Source organism: Dermacentor variabilis, chromosome 4 (genome assembly GCF_050947875.1).
Source record: "Dermacentor variabilis isolate Ectoservices chromosome 4, ASM5094787v1, whole genome shotgun sequence".
NCBI classification, from domain to species: Eukaryota; Metazoa; Arthropoda; class Arachnida; order Ixodida; family Ixodidae; genus Dermacentor; species Dermacentor variabilis.
Genome location: NC_134571.1, coordinates 47600317 through 47626864, shown reverse-complemented (window position 1 = coordinate 47626864; position 26548 = coordinate 47600317). Strand labels below are relative to the sequence as shown.

The 26548-nt window shown below is 48.0% G+C and overlaps 1 protein-coding gene across 7 annotated transcripts in view; it reads right to left on the bottom strand.

Moving 5' to 3' along the window:
• Nucleotides 1-26548, bottom strand: part of LOC142579067 (sodium-dependent dopamine transporter-like) — a 140474-nt gene that overhangs the window by 31025 nt on the left and 82901 nt on the right. For 6 of the 7 annotated variants that reach the window (XM_075688898.1, XM_075688902.1, XM_075688897.1 and 3 more), the window contains 3 exons: nucleotides 15264-15462; nucleotides 9105-9245; nucleotides 1044-1187 (listed from right to left, as the gene is read on the bottom strand). In XM_075688898.1, the coding sequence (XP_075545013.1) occupies nucleotides 1044-1187; nucleotides 9105-9245; nucleotides 15264-15462 (484 nt within the window). Of the gene's footprint in view, nucleotides 1-1043; nucleotides 1188-9104; nucleotides 9246-15263; nucleotides 15463-23067; nucleotides 23170-26548 lie in introns of those variants that run through there. The other variant, XM_075688896.1, reaches the window with a different exon arrangement.

The following is a 26548-nucleotide window of genomic DNA, read 5'->3' as shown; positions in this document are numbered from 1 at the left end:
TGAAGAAACTTTGTTATGAATGCCTGCAGAACGGTTAGCGTTCCCCTGTTAGGGAGGCGTCTCCCGGACGCGGCCATGACGTGCTTTTGCTCAACAACTCGTGCTCGACGTACGTGATGCCTTTTCTCACCGAGGTGCCCACTCCCCTGCCGTTACTGCCGGCCGCGGCCCGGAGGCTTGGCGAGCTGGCGAGGGACCGGTAACCTGAGAGCTTGACTTGCTCAATGAGGGTCTCTTGCAACATGATGATATCTGGCTGTCTTGATACTTGTTCTAAGTGTTGCTGAAGCACAGCCTTTTTCCCAGCAAAACCGTTGCAATTCCAATGCCAGACCAGGAGGCCTTTCACTGCTGTTGTGGTTGCGGTGGTTGATGTCCTAAGTAAAGTGAATTAACACGGCAAGCTGGGCGAGTTGGTGATTGGCCATATCCCTAGGGATGGGCAGCGCAACCCGGACGAAAGACAAGAAGAAGTACACGATATGAGCGCAACTGGTTTATTTTTCAAACAAGGGACTGAAATACACAGAAAATGGCATTTTGTGTATATTTACATTTCTGTATATTGTTCGAAAAAATAAACCAGTTGTTAGTTGCGCTCGTATCGTGTACTTCCCTTTGTCCTTCGTCCGGGTTGCGCTGCCCACCCCTAGGAACACGCTAAGTAAAGGTTACAAGACGATGTCCCGGTTGAGGCGCTCCGCCCTATAGGCCTAACACAACACAGCTCCAGTGCTATGATTGAGAACGACGGACGGATTAACCAAAAATGATGCTTGTGTTTGTCCAGATAAAATGCGACCGAAGCTGCATGCTCCAGGCATCCACAGCGCCACTTCTGGTCCAGTGTGCTGAACTCTGCCTCCGCAAAGCTACTGGTTATATTCGGTATTGACTGTCGATGTTCTAGAATATTATCGCAAATACGATACGGACGCCTGATTCGGTAACAGCGCCGCGCCGTTATATCGCCAGACCGATAGCGAACGCGAAGCCATGCCTAAACGGTCGCGAGAAAGAAGATACAAGGTGGAAGCGCTTACCCTGAACGACGGTCTCGTTGCCACAGTGGCTCCACGGCAGCGTCTCCTGCATCGAGGAGAAGAGGTACAGCAGCACCCAGGTCAGGATGGCCATGTAGTAGACTGACATCAGCGCCAGCAGGCTCGAATAGGCGTAGCCCACGCCTGCGGCACAAGGAGGGGCGGGGGTGGAATGCGAGGCAGTCGAGAGAGCAAGAGAGAGACACGCGGGGAGACGAGGTCGGGTTATGCGAACTGTTGTAACGCTAGGAGTACACTACAGGTTCGAAACACAGTATGTAATGTTTGTACGTCCTCCTAGGACCTCGGCCGAGAGGAACGTCTGAAGACATAGGAAGGAAGGAAGGAAGGAAGGAAAAAGTGGAGAAGGAAAAGCAGGGAGGTTAACCAGTTTGCTACCCTACACATGGGAGAGGGATGGGGGAGATAAACGAGGGGGAAGGGGAGAGGAAGAGAGAGCACATAGCACAGCACACACACATCGTCCGTTGGAGTCCATCAATCTGGCATGGTACGTGATATCACTGTCACAGCCGCTTGTCCAATCCCGTCTCTTTCAAAAACGGTAATAGTCCCTTCGTCGCCTTCACCTGCGATGTCTTCTGTCGGCGGCATGGGAAAATCGTGTCGAGGGAGAATGGTCTAGTGTCAAGGTGCGCTAGAACAGATGCCAGGGACTGTCGCTGAACACTACATTCAGGACAGTCGCACAGAATGTGTTCCAGCGTCTCCTCGCAAAGACAGGCATTGCAGAGAGCGTTGTCGGCCATTCCAATGCGGAAGGAGTAAGATTTCGTGAAAGCCACCCCTAGCCATAAGCGATAAAGCAGAGTCGCCTCTCTTCGGCGGAGTCCAGTTGGCATATAGAGATGCATGAAAGAGGGCAGGTGGTATTGACGGTGGCTCTGGTTGGTCTGGCAGTTTCGTGTGCACCATAGAGAGAGCGTGATCTCCTGTGCAAGCACTCGAAGTCTGCTAGCTGCGTCGGATCGTGAAAGCGGTATGGCCTCTTCTTGTGCGTCTTCAAGAGCTGCCCGAGCGGCATTATCGGCGTCTTCGTTTGCAGTGACGCCGCAGTGACTTGGCAGCCACTGAAACGTCCCATGGTGTCCTTTCTCCTGTGATGTATGGAGTGGGCATCTAATATCGTATACGAGCTGTTCGAATGGCCCGCGACGCAGAGCTGATGGTACAGATTGTAGGGCTGACTTTGAGTCGCTGAAGATTGACCATTGTCGAGGTGGCTCCCGCATGACGAAACGAAGTGCAGCGCGAAGAGCAGCTAGTTTAGCAGATGTCGATGTTGTTGGGTGGTCATTCCTAAAGCTTTTGCTGGGACAACCACAGCACCGGACGAACACTGGATGTTTGAGGAACCATCAGTATAATTGTTCTCACTGTCCGCGTACCTCTCGTACAGAAGAAGCAGAGACAGTTGTTTCAGCACAGGCGAAGACAGTTCAGACTTTTTCCCGATTCCTGGTACACTGAGATGGACTGTGGGGCTGATAAGACACCAAGGGGGTATCGATGGTTTAGAAGCTGCAGTGAAGCCAGAGGGAAGTTTGTCGTTGTACTTTATGATAGTTTTAGAGAATGATGATTGGTGCCTGTCTGAAGGTAGTGCTGCAAGGTGGTGATAGGGGGCACGTGCAAAATGTCTGATGTGCGTTCTCAGGGCTTCCACCATAATGTGAGTTCGTATTGGATGTTCCCGAGCAATCGCAAGAGTTGCCTCTGTTGACGTGCATCTGGGCAAACCAAGGCAGACTCGAGTGCTTGAGCTTGTGCTGCCTGCAGAACACGAATATTTGTCTTGCAGGTGTTGTTCAGTACAGGTAGACTTTATCTTAGAAAACCGAGAAAGAGAGCTCTGTAGAGTTTAAGCATTGCGTCTACTGACATCAAGTATTTAAACAACTGGAAGGTTGCTGTCAGGCGCCGTTTCATGTAGGCCACGTGCGGGCTCCAACAGAGGTCTCGGTCAATAATTACGCCAAGGAATCTGTGGGTTCAGACATAGGAAATGGTCCGCCCATTGATTGAGATGACATGAGGCGTCATCGTTTTGCGAGTAAATGCTACTAGTGCGCATTTTTCTCTTGATATGCTGAGACCCTGTTTACACAAGTAATTCGCTGTCAAAGTGGCCGCTCTTTGAAGTCGAGCAAGTATCTGAGGACGTGTGACTGCCGAAGTCCAGACACAGATCTCGTCAGCGTATATTCAAATTTTGATGGTAGTTGGCAAGTATTCAGCAAGTCCAACAAGAGCGAGGTTGAATAGCGTCGGGCTGAGAGCACCGCCTTAAGGGACGCCCCTGCTGGTATAGCGTCGCGTAGTTGGGCCATCGTCAGTTAACACAAAGAATGATCTTGCAGATAGGTAACTTGCAATCCACAAAAAAACTCGACCACCTAGGCCAACCGTCGCAAGGGCGTCGAGAATGGCCTCATGTAATACGTTATCGTATGCCCCTTTCACATCTAAGAATAAAGCTGCAGATAAACGCTTACGGGACCTTTCGTGCTGGACATATGAAACCAGATCAACTACATTGTCGATGGAAGAGCGGTCACGTCGGAAACCAGCCATATAAATCGGATAAATCTTGTAGTATTCAAGGTACCATTCCAGGCGGCCAAGGATCATCCGTTCCATTATCTTTCCTACACAGCTGGCCAGCGCTATTGGGCGGTAAGGGGTGAGTTCTAATGGGGATTTGCCCTGCTTTAAGAGCGGCACCAGGCGGCTTACTTTCCATTCGTCAGGAACATTTCCCTCCTGCCATGAGGAGTTGTAAAGGCTCAACAATTCTATCCGTGCGGACTCTCCGAGATAGCACAAGGCCCGGTATGCATCCGGACCCGGAGATGATGAGCGCATGCAGAGAGCTAGAGCCGCTTCGAGCTTCTCCATTGTAAATGGAAGGTCCATGCGGCAATCACGGGAATGAGGGACGTCAACTCGGCCTGGAAGATCTGGACGAGTCGCTTGGTCTGCGATCCGCGCACAAAAGTCTTCTGCGACATCGATGTCTTGCCGTCCTTGGGAAAGCGCTAGCGCCTTGAATGGAAAACGCCGTTCCGGAAGGCAACGCAGACCTTGCACCGTTTTCCAAATGTGAGACAGTGGCTTGCGGGGGTCGAGTGTCTGGCAAAACGTTGCCCAACGTTCCGACGCTAATCTATCCATACGACGCTGAATTTTCTTTTGCATCCTCCTGGCTGCCCTAAGGTCATGAATTGATTTTGTACGCCGATATCGACGTTCCGCCCGGCGACGAAGCGCTCGAAGTCGCTCTAATTCTATGTCGAAGTCATTTCGCGTGGAAGAGATCGTCATCATGTGAGTGGCGTTTTGCATCGTAATTTTAATAGTTTGCTCTAACCCAGATGGTAGGCCCTCGCGGCAGGCATCTTCCATCTCAGATTTGAAATCGACTCATTGAATCGTCCGAATGGTATTCCATGGGCCTGATCTAGACGACAAGCCTTTGATATTCAGATAGGTGGGAATGTGGTCACTCCCATGTGTCTCAATGTCTGGAAACCACTTCACACATCTGGCGAGAGAGTTGGAGACGAAAGCAAGGTCGAGGCAGCTGCCGTATGTCACGCCTCGAAGAAAGGTGGGGCTACCATCCTTCAGGAGAGTAAGGCCATAGTTGTGGGCGATGCTTGCTAATCTTCGTCCTCTTGCATTTGTCCTTGTACTTCCCCATGCTGGATGGTGTGCATTGAAATATCCTATGATGACCCATGGGGCGGGACAAACACTCAAGATATCCGCAAATCTTTTGGTATTGAAATTGCTGGAAGGGGATATATACACGCCTATGAGAGTAAACAAGAGTTTGTTCTTTTTAACTGTGATGCATATATACTGATTGTCGTCGTGGGGCACACTTGGTTGCAATACATAAGTGAGTTCACGACGAACAAAAATGACGATTTTGCTGCATGCACCATTTGTTGATGACATGATAAATTCACATCCTGACAGTCTTATCGCTTACGACAAGTTGGGCTCACAAATGACGATGAGTGGAAACACATTGGTGTAAACAAACTGACGAAAATCTGAAATTCGTGATTTTAGCCCTCTGGCGTTCCACTGGATGACGGACGCTGCCTTGACTTCTTTCTGGAAGGACGGGGTATGGGTAGCCATCTTTCTAGTTGAGGGATGCAAGCACTGGGCTTAAGGCGTCCAGCACTTTAAGTGCGTTTTGAGCAGAGGGTGTCCCTATGTCCACTAAAATTGCTCGAATGGCCTCCATGAGAGAACGTAGCACCGAGATGACTTGACGGTCTGTTTTACGTGAATCATTCATGGCCGGAGAAGGATTAGGTTGGGCCCCGACCTTCTGAGGTTCCTTCGCAAGGGAGCGGCTCGGTAGCGTAGGCCATTCCTCCAAAGATAGAGTCTTTTCTGCTTCCTTTGTGGAAGTGGTGGGCCTTTTCGCGGTGCGACTAACTGGCACCGCAGTGGAGTAGGTACTGTCACTTCGCGCATGCGCCTTCTTCGAAGACGTACGATGGCGCCTACGTCGACGCCGACGCCGGACTACTTCGGCTGCCTCCCTGTGGGCCGAATTGTCTCTGGCCATTTGCTTGAGAACCGCGCGCTCCCTCTTGATGCGAGGACAGTCCTTCGACGAGGCCGCATGAGGGCCGCTACAGTTGGCGCACTTCAGGACCGTGGCACCGCAGGTCTGTTCTGCATGAAGTTCAGCGCAACGGGGACACAGTAGCGAGTTGGGACACACGCCCTTGACGGGTCCTAGCCTGAAACACTGTTGGCATTGAAGCAGCTTCTGGATGAATGGTCGAACCGGATGTCGGAAATGTCCGACTTTAACGTGGGATAGGATACAATCCCCCTTGAATATTACTTTTACGCAGCGCGTATTCCAAAGACGGCGCACTTGCGTAATGATCGTGCCTTAGTATGCCGGCTTGATGAGGCTAGGTAAGTCATCATTGGGAATGGCAATGTCGTAGATCACACCGGCTATGGATGTGTCGTCGATCGGGATAAAGGGGCGCATTTTGATTCCGTCTAGCTCTGTGATTTCTTGAAGTTTTCCAAGCGCACTCGCGTTGTACACGTCTATGGCGAGTATATTCTTGCGTGGATTTATTCTTATGTCTTTAATTTGATCCGGCACCGCAGATTCCAGAAAAATAGATAGGGCTTGCCTGTTCAGCAATCGTAGGTTGCTTGACGGTTCTTCCGGCATAAAGATGACGTGGGGCCAGCGCGCAGGCCTCGACTTCACAGTCGTTGTGCTCGCAGGAGTTGACGGCACTGTGTTGACGATTTTTCTACTCGCCCTCTTACTCCGGACGGGTATGAAGCCGTCATAGGATGAGTCGTCTTCCGACATGGAGTACAGCTCGGTGTTTTCGGTGTCACTGGGGGAGCCAACTCGCTTCCTTGCGGTTGACGGCCGTGATGACTTCTGGCCAGGCGGGCCTCTGGCATGCTCCGCGTCCATGGCCGCAAAACGGGGCGGCGAGGCACCTCGAAAGGCGAAGATATTGGCAAAAATTCACAGAGCACAGAAACAAGTGTTCTGCCAAGAAGACACTTCGTCGTCTTCTTCTTCTTAGGCTTATAACTTCCTATGGAGGCGGAGCTTCTGCACATGTGTTGCCGCGCCAAGTAATCCGCCAGCGTCTGACCAAGACCAAGTTAGAAAGTGAAGCCGCCCATGTGCTGTAATAAAGCCACCTGAGTAATCTAGTTAGGGAGCCATCCGTGTAACCTACTTTTCCGAGAGTGAGGTTAGGTAGTGGATGGTCTGACTGGGGGCTTGAAGTAATCAGCGGTGGCCGAACCACGGATGTCTCAAGCCACTGTTTAGACAACAGGAGTTTTTTAGTCGTTAAAGAAGCAGCCGAGGTCCCGACAAGATGACTGGTCTTCATCGGAGAAAGCCTCGACAAAGACAAGTCAGCTTCTTAAGTGACACAGTGCAAGGACACAGACATGAATGAAATAAGTAATGGGACAGCCTCTGGAGGGACGTCCGTGTCTTCGTTTGCATTGTGCTAAGGTGAAGCTACACCAACCCGTCCAAATGGCTATTCAGTTATACAAGTACTCTTATCAAAACATTGGCTTCAGCGATTTTCCTTATTCTGACCCCTGTTGGTCCTTTCAATTGCCGAGGTGCCGCATGCGACCGTTGGAGGCGAGGTGGCAGCCAAAAATACCGAGCGCCACAAACTCTTTAGCCCGGCTAGTGTTCTCGCTTCCAGCAATTATTTTGCATTAAAATGATCAGTACTACAATGGCATCACTCGTAAAAAAAATGAAAGAAAAACGTCGGGCAGGATTCCAACCCACGTATTCCGTATCAGAGGCGGAGTCTTTACAATCGCACTAAAACAGGGGCCGGATAATAGCTCCGTAGCAAGGAATTCGTCCCGCTGACCGACGCGTTCAATATTCGTGGTAACACTGCGCTCAATTCGGGATTGTTAAGATATTTTTCCATAGTCATTTTAGGCTAATTATGCGCAGCGCTCGCCTCTATATCACAAGCGCAACATGCAGTCGCTGCAAAAAGTGCCTTTCTTTGCTAAACGTGGAAGACTCGCTATGTTGACAATGGAAGTCGAAGCGAAGTACGGCATCATAAATCGCGTGAATGCCTGCTTTGAGACGCAACTGCCCGATTAGTGATTGCCTGTTGGCTGTCTATAGTGTTCAAGCTGCATGCTTGTAACGTATCCGCGTCTCTTCTTACATCTGCAAGAAAGCAGGGTGTATGATACTACACTACGCTTTGAAGCTCTAGCTGCAGCATTCCATCCATCGCCATGTTTTTTTTCTTCCCTATTTCTGATACTACATTCAAACATAGTTGCGCCAATCCAAGATGAGGCCTCACTTTCTCGCAAACACGAGACTGGGCACCACACGACGCACGTAAACGGGCGGTAATCATAAATTTGAATTTCTGTAATAATTAATCATGAATTTCTGCAACCTGTCTGCCTTTACAAGCAAACGTACGGGTATTAGAAGAATGACGGCAGGAACGATCCTACACGCGGATTAACCCATGCTCGTAGCCATTAAGCGCTTCCTGTGACGGCGTTTGCCCAACGAAGTCCAGGAGTACATTCTGGACACTATCAACTTTCGCCGTATTGTTGAATTCCTGATCTTGCCAGCTCTTATTGGCCCAGAGGACTGTTCCAGCCTCTCTGATTCGCTCAAAATGCCTCCATTGCAGAAATTGACAATATGGCGGTATTTGACGGCGTCCACAATAGGCATCCCACACCAAATCGGTTTCCGGCGTCAATTTTCTGACGCCGGGCGTCAGGCGATCACCGCCGGGCGAAGTTCATCGCTTGGAAGCTGTAAGTTCGCTCCATTTACTCCAGGCTTCCCACGTCTGTATTTCATTCAAGCCGCACTACGTAACCTGATCACCATGCCTTCTTTTCGACAGCAGAGAATAGCAGGCGACTGGAGGTGCGGAAATGTCAGGCTGACCTCTCTATCACAGTCAAAATAAATGTCATGTTTGTCGCTCCTTCATTTTTGCAGACAAAGCCGAGCTTTCGCATTTGTAGTACTTCAGCTTTACGCTCCCGATTCCGCGGGCGATGCTTAGGAGAGAAGATGTCGCACCTAAAATCGGAAGGTCGACCGCACGCGCGTAGGGTCTCGAGCACGTGTTTGCAAAGTAGACGCGTGCGAGCGCCTTTCTGAGGGACAGCGGACTGTGAATGGATAAAGAGATGCGGAAAGAAAACGCGAATCCCGCAGGCTGTATCTATAGTGCGTGGTGGGAGACAGCGAAGGCCGCGCATACTCGAAGTGGCACTTAGCACCGATCATCGGGAGCCCGTGGCGACGGAGCCGCAGATTGAGCGTACTGCAGGAAACGACAGCTTTTTGTGTCCAATGGCCACGATAACGTCGCGCCTCACACCATCCGCGACTGATCGGCGCATTTTTTTTTTTCGTATAAGAGGTACCGTCGGGAAGGCTAATGGAAGGAGGCGCGTCGCCCGGCACAGCCGCGCACTCACCCTTGAAGATAGGCACGAGGTGTCCGAGGCATTGTCCACCGCCCTTTTTGTTAGCGTGCAGTCGCCCGATGGTCTGTTCCAGGTAATAAAGCGGGAAACCCACTAGTACGAACAGGATTATGCACGGAACCAGTACAACACCTGCACCAGTGCGGGAAGCAGAATAAACTGTTACACAATTACATCAACTTGTGCGGAAAAGCTGAACACAACATCTCTCGCAAGAACACCAGAAAGCGAAATACAACCATTTCTCAGCTACTACACACAATTCGTCCTCGGTGTTGATAATTGGGGTTGTATCGGACAATTTTAGAAGTTCTGCGTGTGTGTTTGTGTGTGTGTGTGTGTGTGTGTGTGTGTGTGCGTGCGTGCGTGCGTGCGTGCGTGCGTGCGTGCGTGCGTGCGTGCGTGCGTGCGTGCGTGCGTGCGTGCGTGCGTGCGTGCGTGCGTGCGTGCGTGCGTGCCCGTCAGCATTCCTCATCGGAGGGCGAAAGTGCCACAGAACACTTTTCTTTGTGTAGTGGTGTTGTCCGACACCTTCCTACGGCCGACAATGCATTGGCTTAAAAAAATTAATTATGATGTTTTACGTGCCGAAACCACGATCTGATTACGCTGCACGCCGTAGTGGGGGACTGCAGAAATTTGGACCACCTGGGATTCTTTAACGTGCGCCTAAATCTAAGTACACAGGTGTTTTCGCTTTTCGGCCCCGTCGGAATGCGGCCGCTGAGGTCGGGATTCCCGCCCGCGACTTCTTGCTCCAACACCATAGCCACTAAGCAACCGCAGCGGGTGATGCCTTGGATAGTGCCGCACTTCACATACACGTCCTGAACTCAAGCAAAGTGAGAACGTCTTCTGAGGCCGAGAAAAACGTAACTTCTCTCAACTGAAGCCGTTAAGGATGTGTTATGCCGTTAAGTAAGTACGGGAATGAGGGTTTGGTAATGTTGCTTCTATTATGCGGGTACTTTTAAGCTGACAAGAGAGTCGAGAAGAAGGTTGCCATTTAGGACATTATTAACAGACTTGTAACTCCCACGGTATTGCTTCAAACGAATCTCTTGACATGGCCACTTCAACATATTCACGAAAAACAATCTGCTACTGTTTCTAGAAAAAGAAACATGTAGCCGTTAATTGCAGCAGCTCAAATCAGAAAGTAATACTGTATAGGTTAGATGGAAGTTTCCCCCCCCGCCCCCCATTACCATATCTTCTCTTCTCATCGTAAAAAGTATAATAAAAATTCGCAGTTTCACCCGCAAGGCGAAGCATCGACTGCGATAGCAAATTAGTGAACAGTGATACGAAGTAAGGATAGCAGTTTTCACGGGTGCATAAACTTGTGAACATAGGCATACTAACTAAATTAACAAGCATGGTGTCACGCGCGCACAAGCAAACATGAACACATTTTACTCGATGACCGCGGAAGCTCGCAGTCAGAACGCTGCAGTGAGGAAACGCGGCAGCAGCAGCGAACGAATTGGCCTTCGTGCTTCCACTCGCATCAACAGCGACTACGCCACGTGAACGCAGCGCAGCGGTGACTCTGCACTCGTCACAGATGGCTTTCAAGATACAGCGGCTGCCCGATGTAGAACGCGCGCCCCCTACCTACCTTCCCCCCGAAGCCTTGCGCGCGACGGAAGGCGGCGCGCTTCCTCCCCACTTTCCTCCGTTCCGTGCGCGACATTGAGCCGCGATCACCGGCTCACTCTGCCACGTTTTCACTCCCACATGCAGCACATGGCGCGCTGCGATAATTTTACCGCCCTTGGACTTTGTACGGTACCTCACGGCGACGCCGACGACAGAAAGGCGCCTGGAGTGTGCGTACAATTGCTATTGCAATAACATAAAAGAAATATCATGGGAGCATTTGTGGTTCGTACCTTGGGCTTGTTTCCAAGTAATGTTTACGTATGCGGTAGCATACGAAGAAATTAGAGAAGTGCTACCTGGTAATACAGCGTAATATATTACGGCACGTAAACAGTAGCGAAGAGAGACAAGTAAGCCTTAGGGAGCTGCTACGGGGATATACAAGTGACAATACTTAATACTATATAACGTATTGCCACAATCGCTGATTATGAAAGCGCTCTTCAGCGGCTAAACAGAAATAAATTAGGGGCAATTCTCAATGCCCCTGTTTGAAGAATAGAAACCGTCACTACACTGAAGAAAATAATTAGCATAAAATACGCGGGATCCTTACGCTTTGCATCGAACGCCCTTTATAAAAATCTATTAAAAAGAAAGCGAGGGAGATACAGTTCCCGCTTAATCTTTTTCTATGATCATTTGTTTTGTGCAGTCATGAGTACGGTGCTTAGAAAGGCTCAATGATTGCGAGAAATGGCGACAAAAGGACACATGGCAATTTTACCTCGTTTGCTGAAAACGATCTGGACGGTCACATTCATGCATATCTACGACAATTTCATATCTGAACGAACGGAGTTGTAAATAGACCGCGTCCTTCGAATAAAGCAGGCTACCGCATTTTCTTCGCACAGAATAAATATTGATAAACATAACAAATGTCGGTGATATTAGCCATGAAAAAACAAAAAGAAAACTTGATAAATCATCTGAGAGACATCGCCGCCATCTGAAAGGATGGATGGATGGACGGATGGATGAATAACTTTCTTGAGGTCCGTCGATGCGCGCGATTAGTGCGCAGCGGGCCCCTCCCACGTCGGAACAGAGAGACTATGCCCCTCCGCCGCGTCGCGGGCCCGATGGATAGCCCAGAGTTGTGCTTCAAGGTCCGAGCTGCGTAGAGCTCGGTCCCACTCTTCCTTGGTGGTCTTGGCCCCCGGCGCCAGAGGGCAACCCCAGAGCATGTGAGCAAGGCTACCTATATCCTTACAGTAGCGACACGCATTGTGAGGGCGCGCGTCCGGAAAGATTTTGTGCAGGAAGGCCGGGCGTGGGTAGGTGCCCGTCTGAAGCCGCCTGTACGTGACTTATTGTGTTTTATTGAGTGCTTTGTGCAGTAGCGACATGGTTCTCTTGCCTAACTTATACTGCTGGGTGAGATAGTTGTAAGTGACGGGGGGTCGCGCTCGCTCTCCTATCCTGCCGAGAGGCAGTCCGAGCTTGCACGGTGAGTTAGGTCTCGTGTGCCGTTTCGTTGAGGTTAGCGAGCGGTCCCTCCAATGGTCCCGTGTGTGCCGGGAACCAATTGATGTAGTGTGGGGTGAGCTGATGAGTACCAAGTATTTTGCCGGCGGCCGGGGATGTGCTCCCTATTCCGAAGGTCAGAATTGCCCTCTTGGAGTCGCCGCATACCAAGCTTTTATCGTCTTCTAGGAGTGCAAGGCTGATGGCCGCCTGCTCGGCCACCTCAGGACTATAAGTGTGGACCGTGCACGTGTTGATGACCATGCCATCTTTGTTGGCCACCGCTGTTACATAGACTCGCTTGCCAGGATATCTGGCGGCGTCCGTAAAGCAGCATGCTTTCCCGGAGGCGGCTGCCTGTCGGAGGAGTGCTTTGGCTCGAGCGAGTCTTCTGTCGATGTTGTGCTCTGGGTTCATATTCCTGGGCAGAGGGTCTGCCCTGATCTTTTTCCTCTGGTCGGGTGTTAGCCCGTGGCTGTTACACGCGATCTCCCGAGGCGCGACGCCGACTTCTCGTAGGATACCCCTGTCTGCAGGTGTGCCGGACAGCCAGGTGATCTGTGCCCGTTTCTATGCCTCCGCAACATCGCTCAGCGTGTTGTACATGCCTAATGCGTCTAGTGCCTCCATGCTCGTGTGCATGGGTAAACCCATGGCTTTCTTGGTGACCTTACGCAGGAGCGTGTCAAGAAAGGAATAAATTTCCTAGAAGCTTCTTTTGAGAGTCCTTAGTTGCTTTTTCTAGTTTTTTTTTTTACCTAAACAGCAGCACTCGAGATAACCGTCACACGTTTTCTCATTCTGAAAGCCTGTCCTGGATGGACGGCATCTTCACAAACTACTTATGGCACCGTATCTCATATAGAGTCCACAGAACGATTCTTTTCAAGTATCTTTCCTAGCTTTCATCAGGACAACGGGGGTCGCAGTTCCATGCGACTTCGTTGGTTGCAAGCATCCGGCCTTCGTCGTATTTTAGGCGATAAAGAGTTATTCGCATCCCTGTAATCAGCGACTTTGAATGTGAAGTCTGTGGACGGAGAGAAACGATCGCGCTTCTTGTCTGCTGAGTGATCCGGTTTAACGGCGCTGTCGAGGACGCTCACCTTCGCCCTGGACACGTTCGATAACCACCCCTCGCATAAAACAAATATATTGGGTCGCAATTCACAAGGCTTTTCCATTCATAAGTGCTTGTTTGACCATTGGCCGGCTGCCTCCTTCAATAATATGTCCAGCGACGCAATTGGGTAGAGTACGGCCTTACGAACAGTTCTAGCGCAATAACCTTGCGTGCGTGCGTGCGTGCGTGCGTGCGTGCGTGCGTGCGTGCGTGTGTGTGTGTGTGTGTGTGTGTGTGTGTGTGTGTGTGTGTGTGTGTGTGTGTGTGTGTGTGTGTGTGTGTGTGTGTGTGTGTGTGTGTGTGTGTGTGTGTGTGTGTGTGTGTGTGTGTGTGTGTGTGAGATAGAGAGAGAGAGAGAGAGAGAGAGAGAGACTTTGGGCCTTGAATCCAAGTTTCAGCTGATGTTGACACGAGTAAGTTTAAATGTATTTCGAATATTCTCTCTTTTGTTTACATTCATTGTGCTTGATTTATTGATTGTTTTAATAATCAATGAAGTTGAGAGAGAGACAGATAAAAGCAAAGGGAACACAGAGACGTTAACCAGAGGGCATCTCCAGTTCTCTACCCTGTACTGGGGAAGAGAAGAAATGGGTTTGAAAGAATGCCTTTGTGGCCGCTGTCCCACACTATGTGAGGGCGCCACACAGTCATACATAATGTCAATGTCCCCACTGAGACGTAAAACGCCACGCAGTTCACAGCGAAGTTTAATGCCCCAAAGCAACACTCAAGCTAAGGCGGCGCCATAGTGGGGCACTTCAGGTTAATTTTTCACTGCCTGGAGTTAATTAACTTGCGCCTAAATCTAAATACACGATCGTTTTCCGCATTCTACCCATATGGAAATTCGGACACCGCGGCCGGGAGTCGTACCCGCGACTTCGTGTTTTCGTGCAGAGGAATGCCATAGCAAAAAAAAAAAGATCGATGAAGGGGCTGCGTGAAACCATTTCCCCCTTATTTATCCCCCACAGTGGGTTTGCGCCATTAAAGTAAGCAATCATCATCATCTTTATCATAAGCGCTCGCCGTTAGTAAAGCACGAAACTTACGCGACCGTAGTGCACATCTCTCGAGTATCAGTCGAACTTTTGTGGCATGCACTTTACGTCATATCCGCCTATGGAGGTTGCGTTCCACAGAGGGTGGGTACTCAGATAGATCCCACCACATGACAGACAAATATAGTGGTGATTTCCAGGAAAGAGCTTGTACATCGAACCTTTTCGTAATGTTTATTTCTTTTTTTTTTGTCGAAGTGCGAAGGGGCACAAGGCCAAGCTTCGATAGCATGCCTTCTTGGAGAAACCGAACAGATAGGCAGATTTAAAACAACAGATCCTAAAGCGCCAAAGTATTTTTTCTACGTGAACGGATGCACTGAGGTGTTTTACGTACATGGGCTTAAATCGGACACGGGAACACAAACACAGAAACACCCGTGCACGCAGAGAAATACAACTGCCACGACGGCTAATCGACAGTGGCTTTAGGCTCAGAAGAATGAGTTCACGAGGTCGGGGGTCGCGATCAGGCCACACCTCAATGAAGGCTGCATGAAAAACAGACTCTCGAATATTTGCAATGTGCAACAAGTCTCGAGCTGACCGGCATGGTGTGCCTCGTAAACAGGCTGCAATCGATGGAGAGCACAGTGAAGAGCAGGGACTGCAATAAACCCCCGTAATCCTACTTCGCCGAGTACGGTCGCGTACATCGGAGCAATCTAGAATAGGGAACGGAAGAGGCTTGCGTTCCACTTTCATACGCAAGTTTGACTTCTTGGTTACGCAAACCGCTGGCGTAACCATTCCAAAAGTTTTCCATTAGTCACCAACTGGCTCTAGCTGCAACCGAACTTGCCACACTGCCCGCAGCGATGGACTCACCTCCGTGCTTGTAGGCGATGTAAGGGTACCTCCAAATGTTGACGATGTCAGCGCTGGGCGCGAGGCAGGTGAGCAGGAAGGTGAGGCGCCTCGAGCAGAGACTCGCCTTCCCTTCCTCGCGGTCGTCGTTGTCCTCTTCGCCAGAGTCCAGCGAGATGGTGTCCAGCGGAGTGTCCAGCGGACACTCGCGCTCTTGCATCTGCGAACAGAGAACGCGAATAGGCAAGGCTCAAAAATTGGCCTCTTGTTTCGGTAGCTTGATTACGTGAGTATGCGCTTTTTTATTCAGTCAGTCAGTCAGTTGGCTAGATTAGCTTTGAGTGAGTGAGTGAGTGAGTGAGTGAGTGAGTGAGTGAGTGAGTGAGTGAGTGAGTGAGTGAATGAGTGAGTGAGTGAGTGAGTGAGTGAGTGAGTGAGTGAGTGAGTGAGTGAGTGAGTGAGTGAGTGAGTGAGTGAGTGAGTGAGTGAGTGAGTGAGTGAGTGAGTTAATTAGTCCAATGAGTCAATGCCAGTGCGCGTTAGGAAGCAAATGATACACATGAGGAAACAACACAATACAAGGTCCATCTTGGTATGATACGTAATGTTTTCAATCGCTTTTTTTTTTCGTATATCTCCATGTTTAGAGAAATTCGTGCAGTGTATGAGTAAGGAAGGCTCGTGCCACATCCAGCCATTGTCCACTGTGAACCTAAATTGATGACCACGTCAGGAGCTCCTATGTAACTTCATCTCTCGTCGTGCTCCGGTTTAAAAGAAAGCTTTAGCTCGGGGGCTCCAGCCTAAATACATGGGAAAGGAGAAATCGTTTTTTTCCCGGCAACCGCTGCACCATATATGAATAGGTTTGTTGCATCTAAAAGAAAAAGTTAAAATCTAGTGACTGTTGGTTGCGAATGTATTATTTATGCTGTCACTTTATTAAAAAAAATTTGCAAGAATCACAAATTTTCAGAAAACGAAATTATGAAGTTTACAACTCTGTAACCCATTAATACAAAAATATATCAAAATTCTGTAAAATGCACCTAATAGTACATCCAAAGCGGTCAAAATTTATAAATTATACATGGACCTCAAATGAACCACCAATATGTGAGTAAATCTTTCGAGAAATCCTTGGGCGCTATGACGCAAGACTATTCCAAACTTTGCTATTCCAATTCTGCAATCAGCCCTCCGCGACTGGCCAAAACCTCTTACGGACCACCTCCACTTCGCTGTTTGTTACGCTACGTCACAAAAACCACGATAACTCTCCATTTGCTATGACGTGTACACACTAATTAGGCATCATTTGACCGAACAAAAGAAATAGAGTCATTTCTGATTCGCCGCCTTTTCGCCATTAACCCTCGGCTATTGGTCAAAAGTTTGCCGGCTGCATCAACTTCACCTGCCTGCCACGCAACGTCACAAAACCGCAAAAACACACCGCGTCAAAGTGACGTGCACACGTCAAAGATGCATTAATATGCCGAAGAAAACTTATTTTTATTCTGAAAAGCCGCAGGCTGCGCCGTTCCGAAAGATATAAAAGATGGCTGCCGCCGATCGCTAAGGCACTAGCTGCTCGAACCTGCCGGAGAGCATGGGCTTATTTGCATATAATAAAACTTCTTGCGCGGCCGTGTAACGTTTTACAGCACTTTCGGCACTTTTACGACCTAGTTCTCCCAACTGACCCGCCGTGGTTGCTCAGTGGCTATGGTGCTGGGCTGATGAGCACGAGGTCGCAGGATCGAATCCCAGCCACGGCGGCCGCATATCGATGGAGGCGAAATGCGAAAACACCCGTGTACTTAGATTTAGGTGCACGTTAAAGAACCCCAGGTGGTTGAAATTTCCGGAGTCCTCCACTACGATGTGCCTCATAATCAGAAAGTGGCTTTGGCACGTAAAACCCCATAAAAAAAAAAACAATTCTTTGCTGAGGATACGTTTTAGTGTCATTCTGAAGCTTCCGCTGCATGCCGCCGCGACTTTCAACCAGCCACCGCAAGCTAAGTAAAGGAACGCGGACCAATCGAAGACGCCGGCACCACCCTCTTCATTTTCAGTGCAGTAGCTCGGCCCCATCGTATCCCTCTCCACTTGAGCGTGCGCCTCGCCTCTTGTCAGCCAATTAGATAACACAAGCCGCTCAGTGTAGGCAATGTTATTTGTTTTGAAAGCAAACAAAAGTGACCTCCTATGAACGAGGAGAGCGTTTGATTAGTCTGTGCAGACAACCCTGCGGATGACCGCCCGATGCTTGCGTCGGCGGTTACGCAAGTATGACGTCAGGAGATTGGAATAAAAACATATTGGAATTGTTTTACGTTATAGGGCCCCTTGTAAACAATGCAACAAATTCACGTAAGATATAAACTCACATACCAAATTTGTTCGGTTTGGGCGCTCTAATAAGAACTGCGATATCTGTTATTTGTGAAGAGCTACGCATTTGTAAATTTCGTGCTTATATATTTTTCAAGGTTGTCAATTAGAATCATTTAAAGCCATAAATTGAAATTTCGCTTCCAACAGTCCCTAATAATTAACTAGTGACTGTTAAGTTAATGAAATCGGCACAGTGGTTACCTCAGAAAAGCGTTTAGCCTGAGCTAAACGTTCCTGTTAAGTCTTATGGTTATTTACATTCCAATTTTTCTTATATTCACAAGTGCAACGAAACAGTCATAACACCTGTACGGTGCTTAAGAACCTTTCTTATATCTTCATTTGAACTAAGAATATTCTTCAATGTGAGCATTACCCATAGATGCGTCGAATGAGTTGACGACCGGAAATGGGCTCGTGATTATTTCGGAAACGTTGTTTAGGTGTGTAGGAATATGAAGTAGATGTATCATACCTCGAATGTGGCACATCCAGTGCTTTCTTTTGTCCCGCGACAGTGGCAGAATAGTAACAAATATCTGAACTTATTTACCAGAACATTCAAGAGAGAAATAGCGAGCAAGGAGAGGAAAGGCAGGGCGGTCACTCAGACGAGCGCCCTGCTTGCTACCCTACATCGGGATGCAAAGGAAAGGGGAATAGACAGAGGAGAAGAGGGAAAGAGTGAGCATTCAGTGCACGTGGGGTGATACACAGGGACACTATAAGCGGCCTCTCAAACGGGTCTCTCGACGGTCGTCGAGGGCTCCACTGAGTAGCGGCGATCTTCTCGGCGATGTCACGTGGAGGAGGGGTATTGACACGTGCACTTGTTTATCTTTATCGGGTACCCGCGTTTCACCGCCTAACAAATCTTATCACACAGCGCATGACGCGCCTGCACGTATCGGATGTTTCTCGAAAGTTATCGATGGTTCTATCTGATATCTGTTGTCACTGGACCTTATGAAATCTGATTTCATGTATGCGCGACGCGAATGCTGGAGAACTTTCTGGAAGACACGCGGGCACCAGGGATTACTCCGGAACCTTCGACGACTAATGTATAAAAACCGACGAGCTTGACCCACAGATGACATTTTTGGCGATCGCAGACTGTGTTCGCTGCTATTGTTGTGCTTTGAGTGTAGCCTGCTTTTGAGGGCACAGGTTCGCCCAATAAAACACTGGTTTCGCCATTCACAGTTTTGCTGCTCTCTTCACCGTCACTACTACGTGAAAATAGGATAGGAGTAAGCGTTCGTGAACACCACTCCCTGCCACAAGCCGCACAGCAAGGTTGTTTTGCCGTGGGAAAGGCTAGATGGCAGTAGTAATCACAGCGTGGGGTCTAGCTCATGCAATCGGCAATTGAAGGCACTTGAACACAAGAAAGCTTGTGACGTTCTTGCGTTCAAGCAGACGAAGTTACCTGGCAGTGGCCGTCCTCACCAAAGGTATTGGACGTGTCTGGGTGTCTTTGTGGGCAGACCGGGCAGCCCTGTCGGCAAAGTCGTTGCCGACGATGCCACAGTGAGCAGGAATACACTGAAGGATTATGCTGTGCCCTGTTTTCAGAGCATGGTGGTGTATTTCCCTAATGTCGGATATCCTCTGCTCGTAAGTTCTGTGATGTAATAAAGACTTGATACTGTGAAGAGTCGCCAAATGTTACCCATTTTTGTGCCAGCTCTTCGGTGACGTAAGTCATAGCGACATGGAGGACTGCAACATCTACCGACGTAGATGTAGTCATGTGTGACAATTGGAATTTAACTGTAACTTCTTAGCTGGAAGGACGAACGCCCGCAGTTGAGCTAGTAGTTGATGTCGAACCGTCGGTATATATATGCATGCGGTCATGATATGTCTGGTGCAGTAATAAGAGCGGCAGTTGCTTCAGACCTGGTGATGGATGATTGGCCTTCTTTGTAAATACGCCACTAGTAAAATTCACTCGAGACTGTTGCAGGCACCACAGGGGACATGAAGGCGTCGCCACCGGTGTATGAGATGACGGTATGTACCCTTGATGAGCGAAGGTTAAAAAACATCCAAAACGCGTATAGTTTCAGGGAGATGGAACATATGAATTGTCGTTATAAAGAGCACCATGAAGTTTAAGAGCAGAGACATGCACGGGTGCAGTATCATCGACACACAAAGGTAGCGTAAAGTGAAAAACCTAATTACGTATCATGACAAATAGAGGAAATGAAAAACATAAAGAAAGTACTACACACGCAATTACTAGCATTATAAAGATGCACTTTAGAACGAGTGCTCTCAGATGCACCAAGTTGATGCTGCAGCTTTCTGAGCAGATAGCTTAATAAATGTACTTATAGTACAGATCTGCTTGTTTAATGAAATACTTCGAGCTGAGGGGACATTCTGTAATTCGAGAAGTGCGCGTTAAATAATCATACAGCTGAAAAGGTATTGCTATAGAGTACTAGTTTAGTCAATCCTATAGATATTGAAATTAGGAGAGTTAATAATGAAATTGTTTTTCAAGGCGTAATGAATCTAGTGCGCATGACCCGAGAATGTTCTTTTTTACTCTGACTTCATTGCATCAAATCGTTTAACCAGGTATGAGTGTGACGAAAATGGAAAGACACTTCTGCACACTGCGGTATAAAGGATATAAACAGGGATAAGGTGCCTCAGAAAGGCTGGCCAACGTTTCAATAGGAGGACTTATCTTCGTAGGTCCTCCTATCGAAACGTTGGAGATATGTCGTTCTGTCGGAAAGTCGGCAAGCCTTTCTTAGGTACCTTATCCCTGTTTATAACCTTATACCACAGTGTGATACTCCATCTGCCAGCACACTTCTTAATTTCGGATTTCTGCACACTGTGTCTCTTCCGTGTCGGTTGTGGTTGAGATTTGCCTGCACGAAAGCTTATTCAGCAGTAATTGGAGTGGCTGATAGCCCTGCATGTGATGTTTGCGGATGCGACGAGAACATTCGCCACTTATTGTGCCACTGTCCTCAAATTGAAGCACAAAGAGTCTTTGTCCGACACATTGAGGAAACTAGATGATCGTCCTCTGAGTGAACAAACAGTACTGTAACATTGTCCCCACCGATTAACGGCTAAGAAGGCAGTGAAGATACTTTTGTGCTTTCTGAGAACGTCTGGTTTGTACGAGCGGCTTCGACTCAAGTACTGTTCGTATACGTCGCTATACCCTCTCTCTTTCCCTTCTCTCTCCCCCTTCTACCTTCCCTCAGCATAAGGTAGGCAACCGGACTTTTGACTGGTTAACATCCCTGCCTTATTATATACCCCCCGCCCTCTCTCTCTCTCTCTCTCTCTCTCTCTCTCTCTCTCTCTCTCTCTCTCTCTCTCTCTCTCTATGCACACTGTGCATTTCAATGTGCGACATCGCGAAAGAAAAGAAGAAAAAAAAACCTAGTGAAATTATTTCGAGCAGTGAAAGTGATAAGCAGATTGCAGGCTTTTTGCCTGCTTCCTTGGCACGATAACAACTTCACATAAAAAAGGAAGAAAGAACATGCATTCGTGTGGCGTAAAGACAGGAGACGCTGAGTTAGACAGGCCCCTTTAGCTGTTTTCACTAGCAGACTGGAAGCCGATGGTCAGGCAGCAAATTCAATACTTCGCGAATGTGCCTCGTATATTTGTTTCTATTTCGCACAATATAATCAACACCGGAATATTTGCGATATTTAGCCGCTATTGTGACGGTTTTAAATGTTGTGACGCAGCAGAGCTAAGAGTCTAGCGACTGTTTTATGAGGCGTTACACATATGTTCCAGCATGTACTACACACGTGTCCTGACAGTAAAGCTAGTGTGGGGACGAATCACCTAATTTAACGCAAATAAGGACTAAAACGAAGCTTCATCTGCGTCACTCATTCCTATAAACGTGAAACACAGAAATTTTTTATTAAGCAGTCGCAAAACTGATTTCAGTATAAGGTTTAGTGCATTTTAAAGATTTAGGTAACATTAAAGTGACTATTTCTGCTATCAGCAATTATGTTTTCTTCAAGAAAGAACTTTAGAACTTTAGCTTCGCAACAAGCGCGGATATTGCACTTCTTTATAAAGTGCATGTGATGGGGTGCTTAAAGCGAGCTGAATTTATATATGCATTTACATTTGGCACGAAATTTGCGAGCTTGGCGTAAGTTATGTGCACAAGATCAGTGTATTTCCTTCAGTAGTGAATAATACATCAACTTTTGTGCGCTTTATACTTCCTATAAAAGACCTAACAACAAAATAAAAGTAGAACTGAAGCACGATGTTGACCTTTCTGGGATCTCTTTCCTGATTATTATAAACTAAGAGTAAAAAGGCGCTGTTTTTGCAAAACCCAAGTTACGCGAACCAATAATGACGTCATCGCGTGCACACGTGAACGTTGCGCCACATCAGCGAAACAGCAGCAACACCTCAAAGATTTCTGCGCAAGCAGCTGCTACGATACAGTGAAAGCATGGCCGCACTGTTCTAATCAGTATTTAAGTGTCCATTATTCAAACTGACACGTTGCATGGCAGGCCCCGGTAAACTACGACCACCGCCCCCCCCCCCCCCGACGCTTACCCGACGCATCAGCAAGCGAATCAATTACGAATCGCAATGGCGCAAGCACGTGTTTCCGAAATTTTCACTCTCATAGGTGTGCATATAGCAATGGTTAGTATTATGGGGCTATGTTGCCTTTTGGGACGTGGTAGGCTAAAAATGTGCAAGAAAAAAAATGAAACAAGAATGAAGAAAATGTGGATATACAGTTTCGCCCGTAAGGCATAATAACATAAGCTAGACGTTCGATCGCGTGCGTGCACACTCACCACCACCCTGACCATTATTAAATATTTCAGACTATGTCGTTGACAAGGGGATGACGAATGCGGCAACAAAACATGTCACCTGAATGTTTAATGCAGAAGAAATGCCTAAGCTCAGTAAACCACTAAGAGGCCGCTGCGACAAGCAAGCCTGAAGGGAAAATTACAGTTCTCGGTCACTGCACCCCGGAAACTTTCTTGGTTTAAAGGAGCTCTGTGGAATCAAGGCCAGTGAACTTACTCGGTTAGCCATAAAACGAGGTAAAAATCCAGGTACCAGTAACGAAGCAATCAGATTCTCCAGAAAAGTTTTATACCTGACACGCGTGCGTGTAAGTTCACTCCCCAGGGAGACACCCATACTTCGAGTGTAGAGTGACTGCATGGAGTCAGCGCTAAGCAGTTTGCCGAATAAAAAAAAATCCACGAACACTGGTTAAGCTGTCAACATTTCTTGAAAGCACACGCCGTGGTTAGCGCGCAGACTTAGGAATAGAAGAAGCACTGTCTTAAGCTCCGCGAGGATAACACAACATCTATCGCTATATACGTGCCTCGGAAGAGAGCCCTCGTCGGAAACTTACCCGCACGCAGAGTCCGGTGACTATAGGTGACCGCCGAACTCCGCGGACGATCCCAATGCAAGGACGAAGAAAGTGGCTTGCGCCCATCAATCCTTTCGAGAACCTGTCGTGCGCTTCGACTGTCATTCAATAGAAACGGTCGCGGCGGCAAAAACCCGATGTCGCATTCGCGGTGGGTCTGGCAAAGTGAGCTGTTTGCTACGCCATCCGCTTGTCGATTCACTGCTGCCAATTGCCGGGCGTATTACGTTATAAATAACAGCTGTGACAGGGGTGTCCTGCAAGTGACGGAAGTGTTTGGCCAAACGAACGCATATCTCTGGTTAGGGCGCCCTCGCTTGCAATGTCGTAGGGCAAGCGAACGCAGATGTCCAACGCCGGCTACGGGGGGAAATAAAGTGGACTTTGGCCGCTTTTGTCAACGAACGGAAAATTGACAAGCCCATATCGGAGGCAGCTACTGGCTCAATTGAAACTCAACAAAGCACTGATTAGGCAGTTGGCAGCGCGACGAATAAAAAAGCCGAGGTTGCACACGCTTGGAAAAACGCCGCACAGCATATCACGCGCCGACGAGGAAACGGTAGGCATAAGCGACCCAGAAGTAACGACTGCGTGCTGTAGACGCAATATATCGCAAGCGGTGTTGAAGCAACCGTTACTTTTGTTAGCGTTGATAACGTTTTGGTGTCGTTTTAATGAGTACGATCAGGTTAGCTTACTAAATGTAAGCTTCACCGCTGAAGTAGAATTACAGTCTTACGGAAAAGCTGCAACGTCGAAGACAGTTTCATGAAAGGGATAAAAGAATGGCTCAGGTGTAATTACTGCAAGAGAACGTACAAGGGAACGCCTGTATAGCCTCCTCCTATTTGCGACAATTTATTCGCAGAGAGAAGCTCGCTTCCAGTTTCTGGCTTATACTTCAGATGAATGCCAGCTATCTCGTTCATAAACATTGCCGCCTATGCAGGAGAGGGAGAAAGATAATGAGATATGAACGACAGAAAGACTAACCAGACTAAATGTCCGATTCCTATAGATTACTGGTCGGTAACAGACACGTAGTACCGGACAAGAGATTCCACTCTCTCGCGAACGCTTCCCCACCTGAACTTTGAAGAGTGATTGCTTGCTGGACGTTACGGTCACGTTTCGAGTGCGTTACATGCCGTCTGGCAGATACACCTATGCGTTCCAATAAACCACTTACACTGCATTGTGATTGCGCACAAATGTCAATGTGCTTGCAGAAGGTCAAATATTGAATAGCATATACAACACCAAAGTGTGAGTCTTAAGAGGAAGCTTTAGCTCGGGTGCTCCTATCTAAATACATGTAAAAGGAGAATTCGTTTTTCTCGACAACCGCTGCACCAAATTTGACGAGGTTTGTTGCATTTAAACGAAAAACTTGAAATCTAGTGACTGTTGGTTTCGAATTTTCGAGTTAGGTTGTAAATTTTCTATTAGAAATTGGCAAAAATTGAAAATTTTCAATAACGAAACTGGCCAGTTTACAGCTCTGTAATTCAGCAACGAAAATTATAATACAATTGCATCTAATAGTACATCTAAAGCGGACAAAATTGATATGTTACACATGAATATAAGAAAAATTAGTAATATGGAAAGACAGCTTTTGCAAAATCCTTGTAACCAACGTAAGAAATTCCCGTAAGATATAAAATGACATATCAAATTTGTCCGCTTTGAATGATCTAATGTATGCTGTTTAGAGAACAGCGATATATCTATTCTTGGATGCAGAGCTATGAATTTGTAAACTTCGTACTTCTATATTTTTCAAACGGTCGAATATCTGATAATTTTTTTTAACAGAATTAAAGCCCTAAACCGAAATTCCGCTTGTAAACGCCGCTAGAATTTAACTATCTCTCTCAAATGCAACAGACTTCATTAAAATCGGTCCAGGGGTTATCTCAGAAAAACGTTTTTGCGTTTTACATGTATTTGAATAGGCAGCGTCGGAGTTGGGCCCCAGCTAAAGCTTCCTCTTAAGGTGCGTACTCTGTGAGGACAACGCTCTCACTGGGAGGGTCGCGCCGTCGCATGATCGTGCTCCTGAATGTCGTCGCCCAATTTGTATGATTGCTCTGCTTTTACCTGGTCGCCGATGCCAAGTGTGACTGCCACTAAAGGGCGCCACGTTACTGCTGACCGAAGTCAAAGTCATTTAGCCAGGTTGAATCAAACAGGCACATAGAATAAATTGGCAGTCACTTAAGTGATCCTACGTTTTTTAATGCGAAAGCATTGTAACTTCTCTAGGTTATCACCATCAAAGACTTCTTAAGTGCTACAACGTGTTTGAATTCCGTTCTTCACTTTCCTTTCTCTACGTTCATTGATCACAAGACCGCAACCATTCAGAACTCATCGCGAAGTAGCTACGAGTTCATATTGTGATTGCTTCATTATATGCTTCATGAATTGACTCGTCACGTGACTGCATAGATGAGCATCTCGGAATCAATTTCACTTCCAATGATCACGTGACCATGATACGCGACGTCATACGTTGTCACGTGTCCTTAACAACTCTACCTTAATCCCCCCTAATCTACTTGAATCAACACTGGTCCATTTTGATTCACATTCATTCACTTCACTTCACCTTAATCCACTTTACTGCCCCGTAAGTCACCTTACTCCAACTTCCCCTTTCCCCCACCCCCAGTGTAGGGTAGCAAACCGGATGCTGTTCCGGTTGACCTCCCTGCCTTTCCTATCCTTGTTTTCTCTCTCTCTTAAGCAACCTTACTGTAACGTTGCAGCCAGATGGCTACGAAGTGACGTGTGCAATGACGCGCGCACTAGGCCCACCTTTAGTCAGGCAGCACCGTGGCGCAGACGTGGCGTTGGAGAAGCGTGCGCGGCTCGCACCTCGGAGGCGCGGGTTCGATTCCCACCTAGACCTCGCACTCAAATGTAACAAACTGTGTTTTGAAAAGCAATTAAATGGCTTTATTCATAGAAACGTCCCTCCGAAATGTGACGTTAATCCCAGTATTTTTCGACGTGTTCTTACGCTTTGCCGTTAGTCGTATTTAGTACCCTCGCTTGATCACGCCGGATTTTCCGCCTCGTTGGGCGGAAAATAACAGCTCCCGCCATTCATTCTCTTACTAGATGCTACCGACAGTGGCCACTGGGACGACGAATGAAAAAAAAAAAAGCCTAAACAATAGCCACGCGCATCTTTCATGGTCGCCCTGCAACGGCGTGCCCAACTTTATCGTGACCACGATGGCGTCCGAACATGAGATCGTGAGTGTTAGTCAACTCGGTTGAGTCCCCCGCCCAATCACGCAGAACGTGCGCCGCGCTTTCCGCCCGCAGAAACATGAAGGCTTACGACCGGTGGTGGGTGGATGGATGGAGGGGTGCATGATTTACTATTTGAGAAAATGGACGGCCTGGTCAGTGTTAAACGAACACCAAAGAGGAACATTAAATC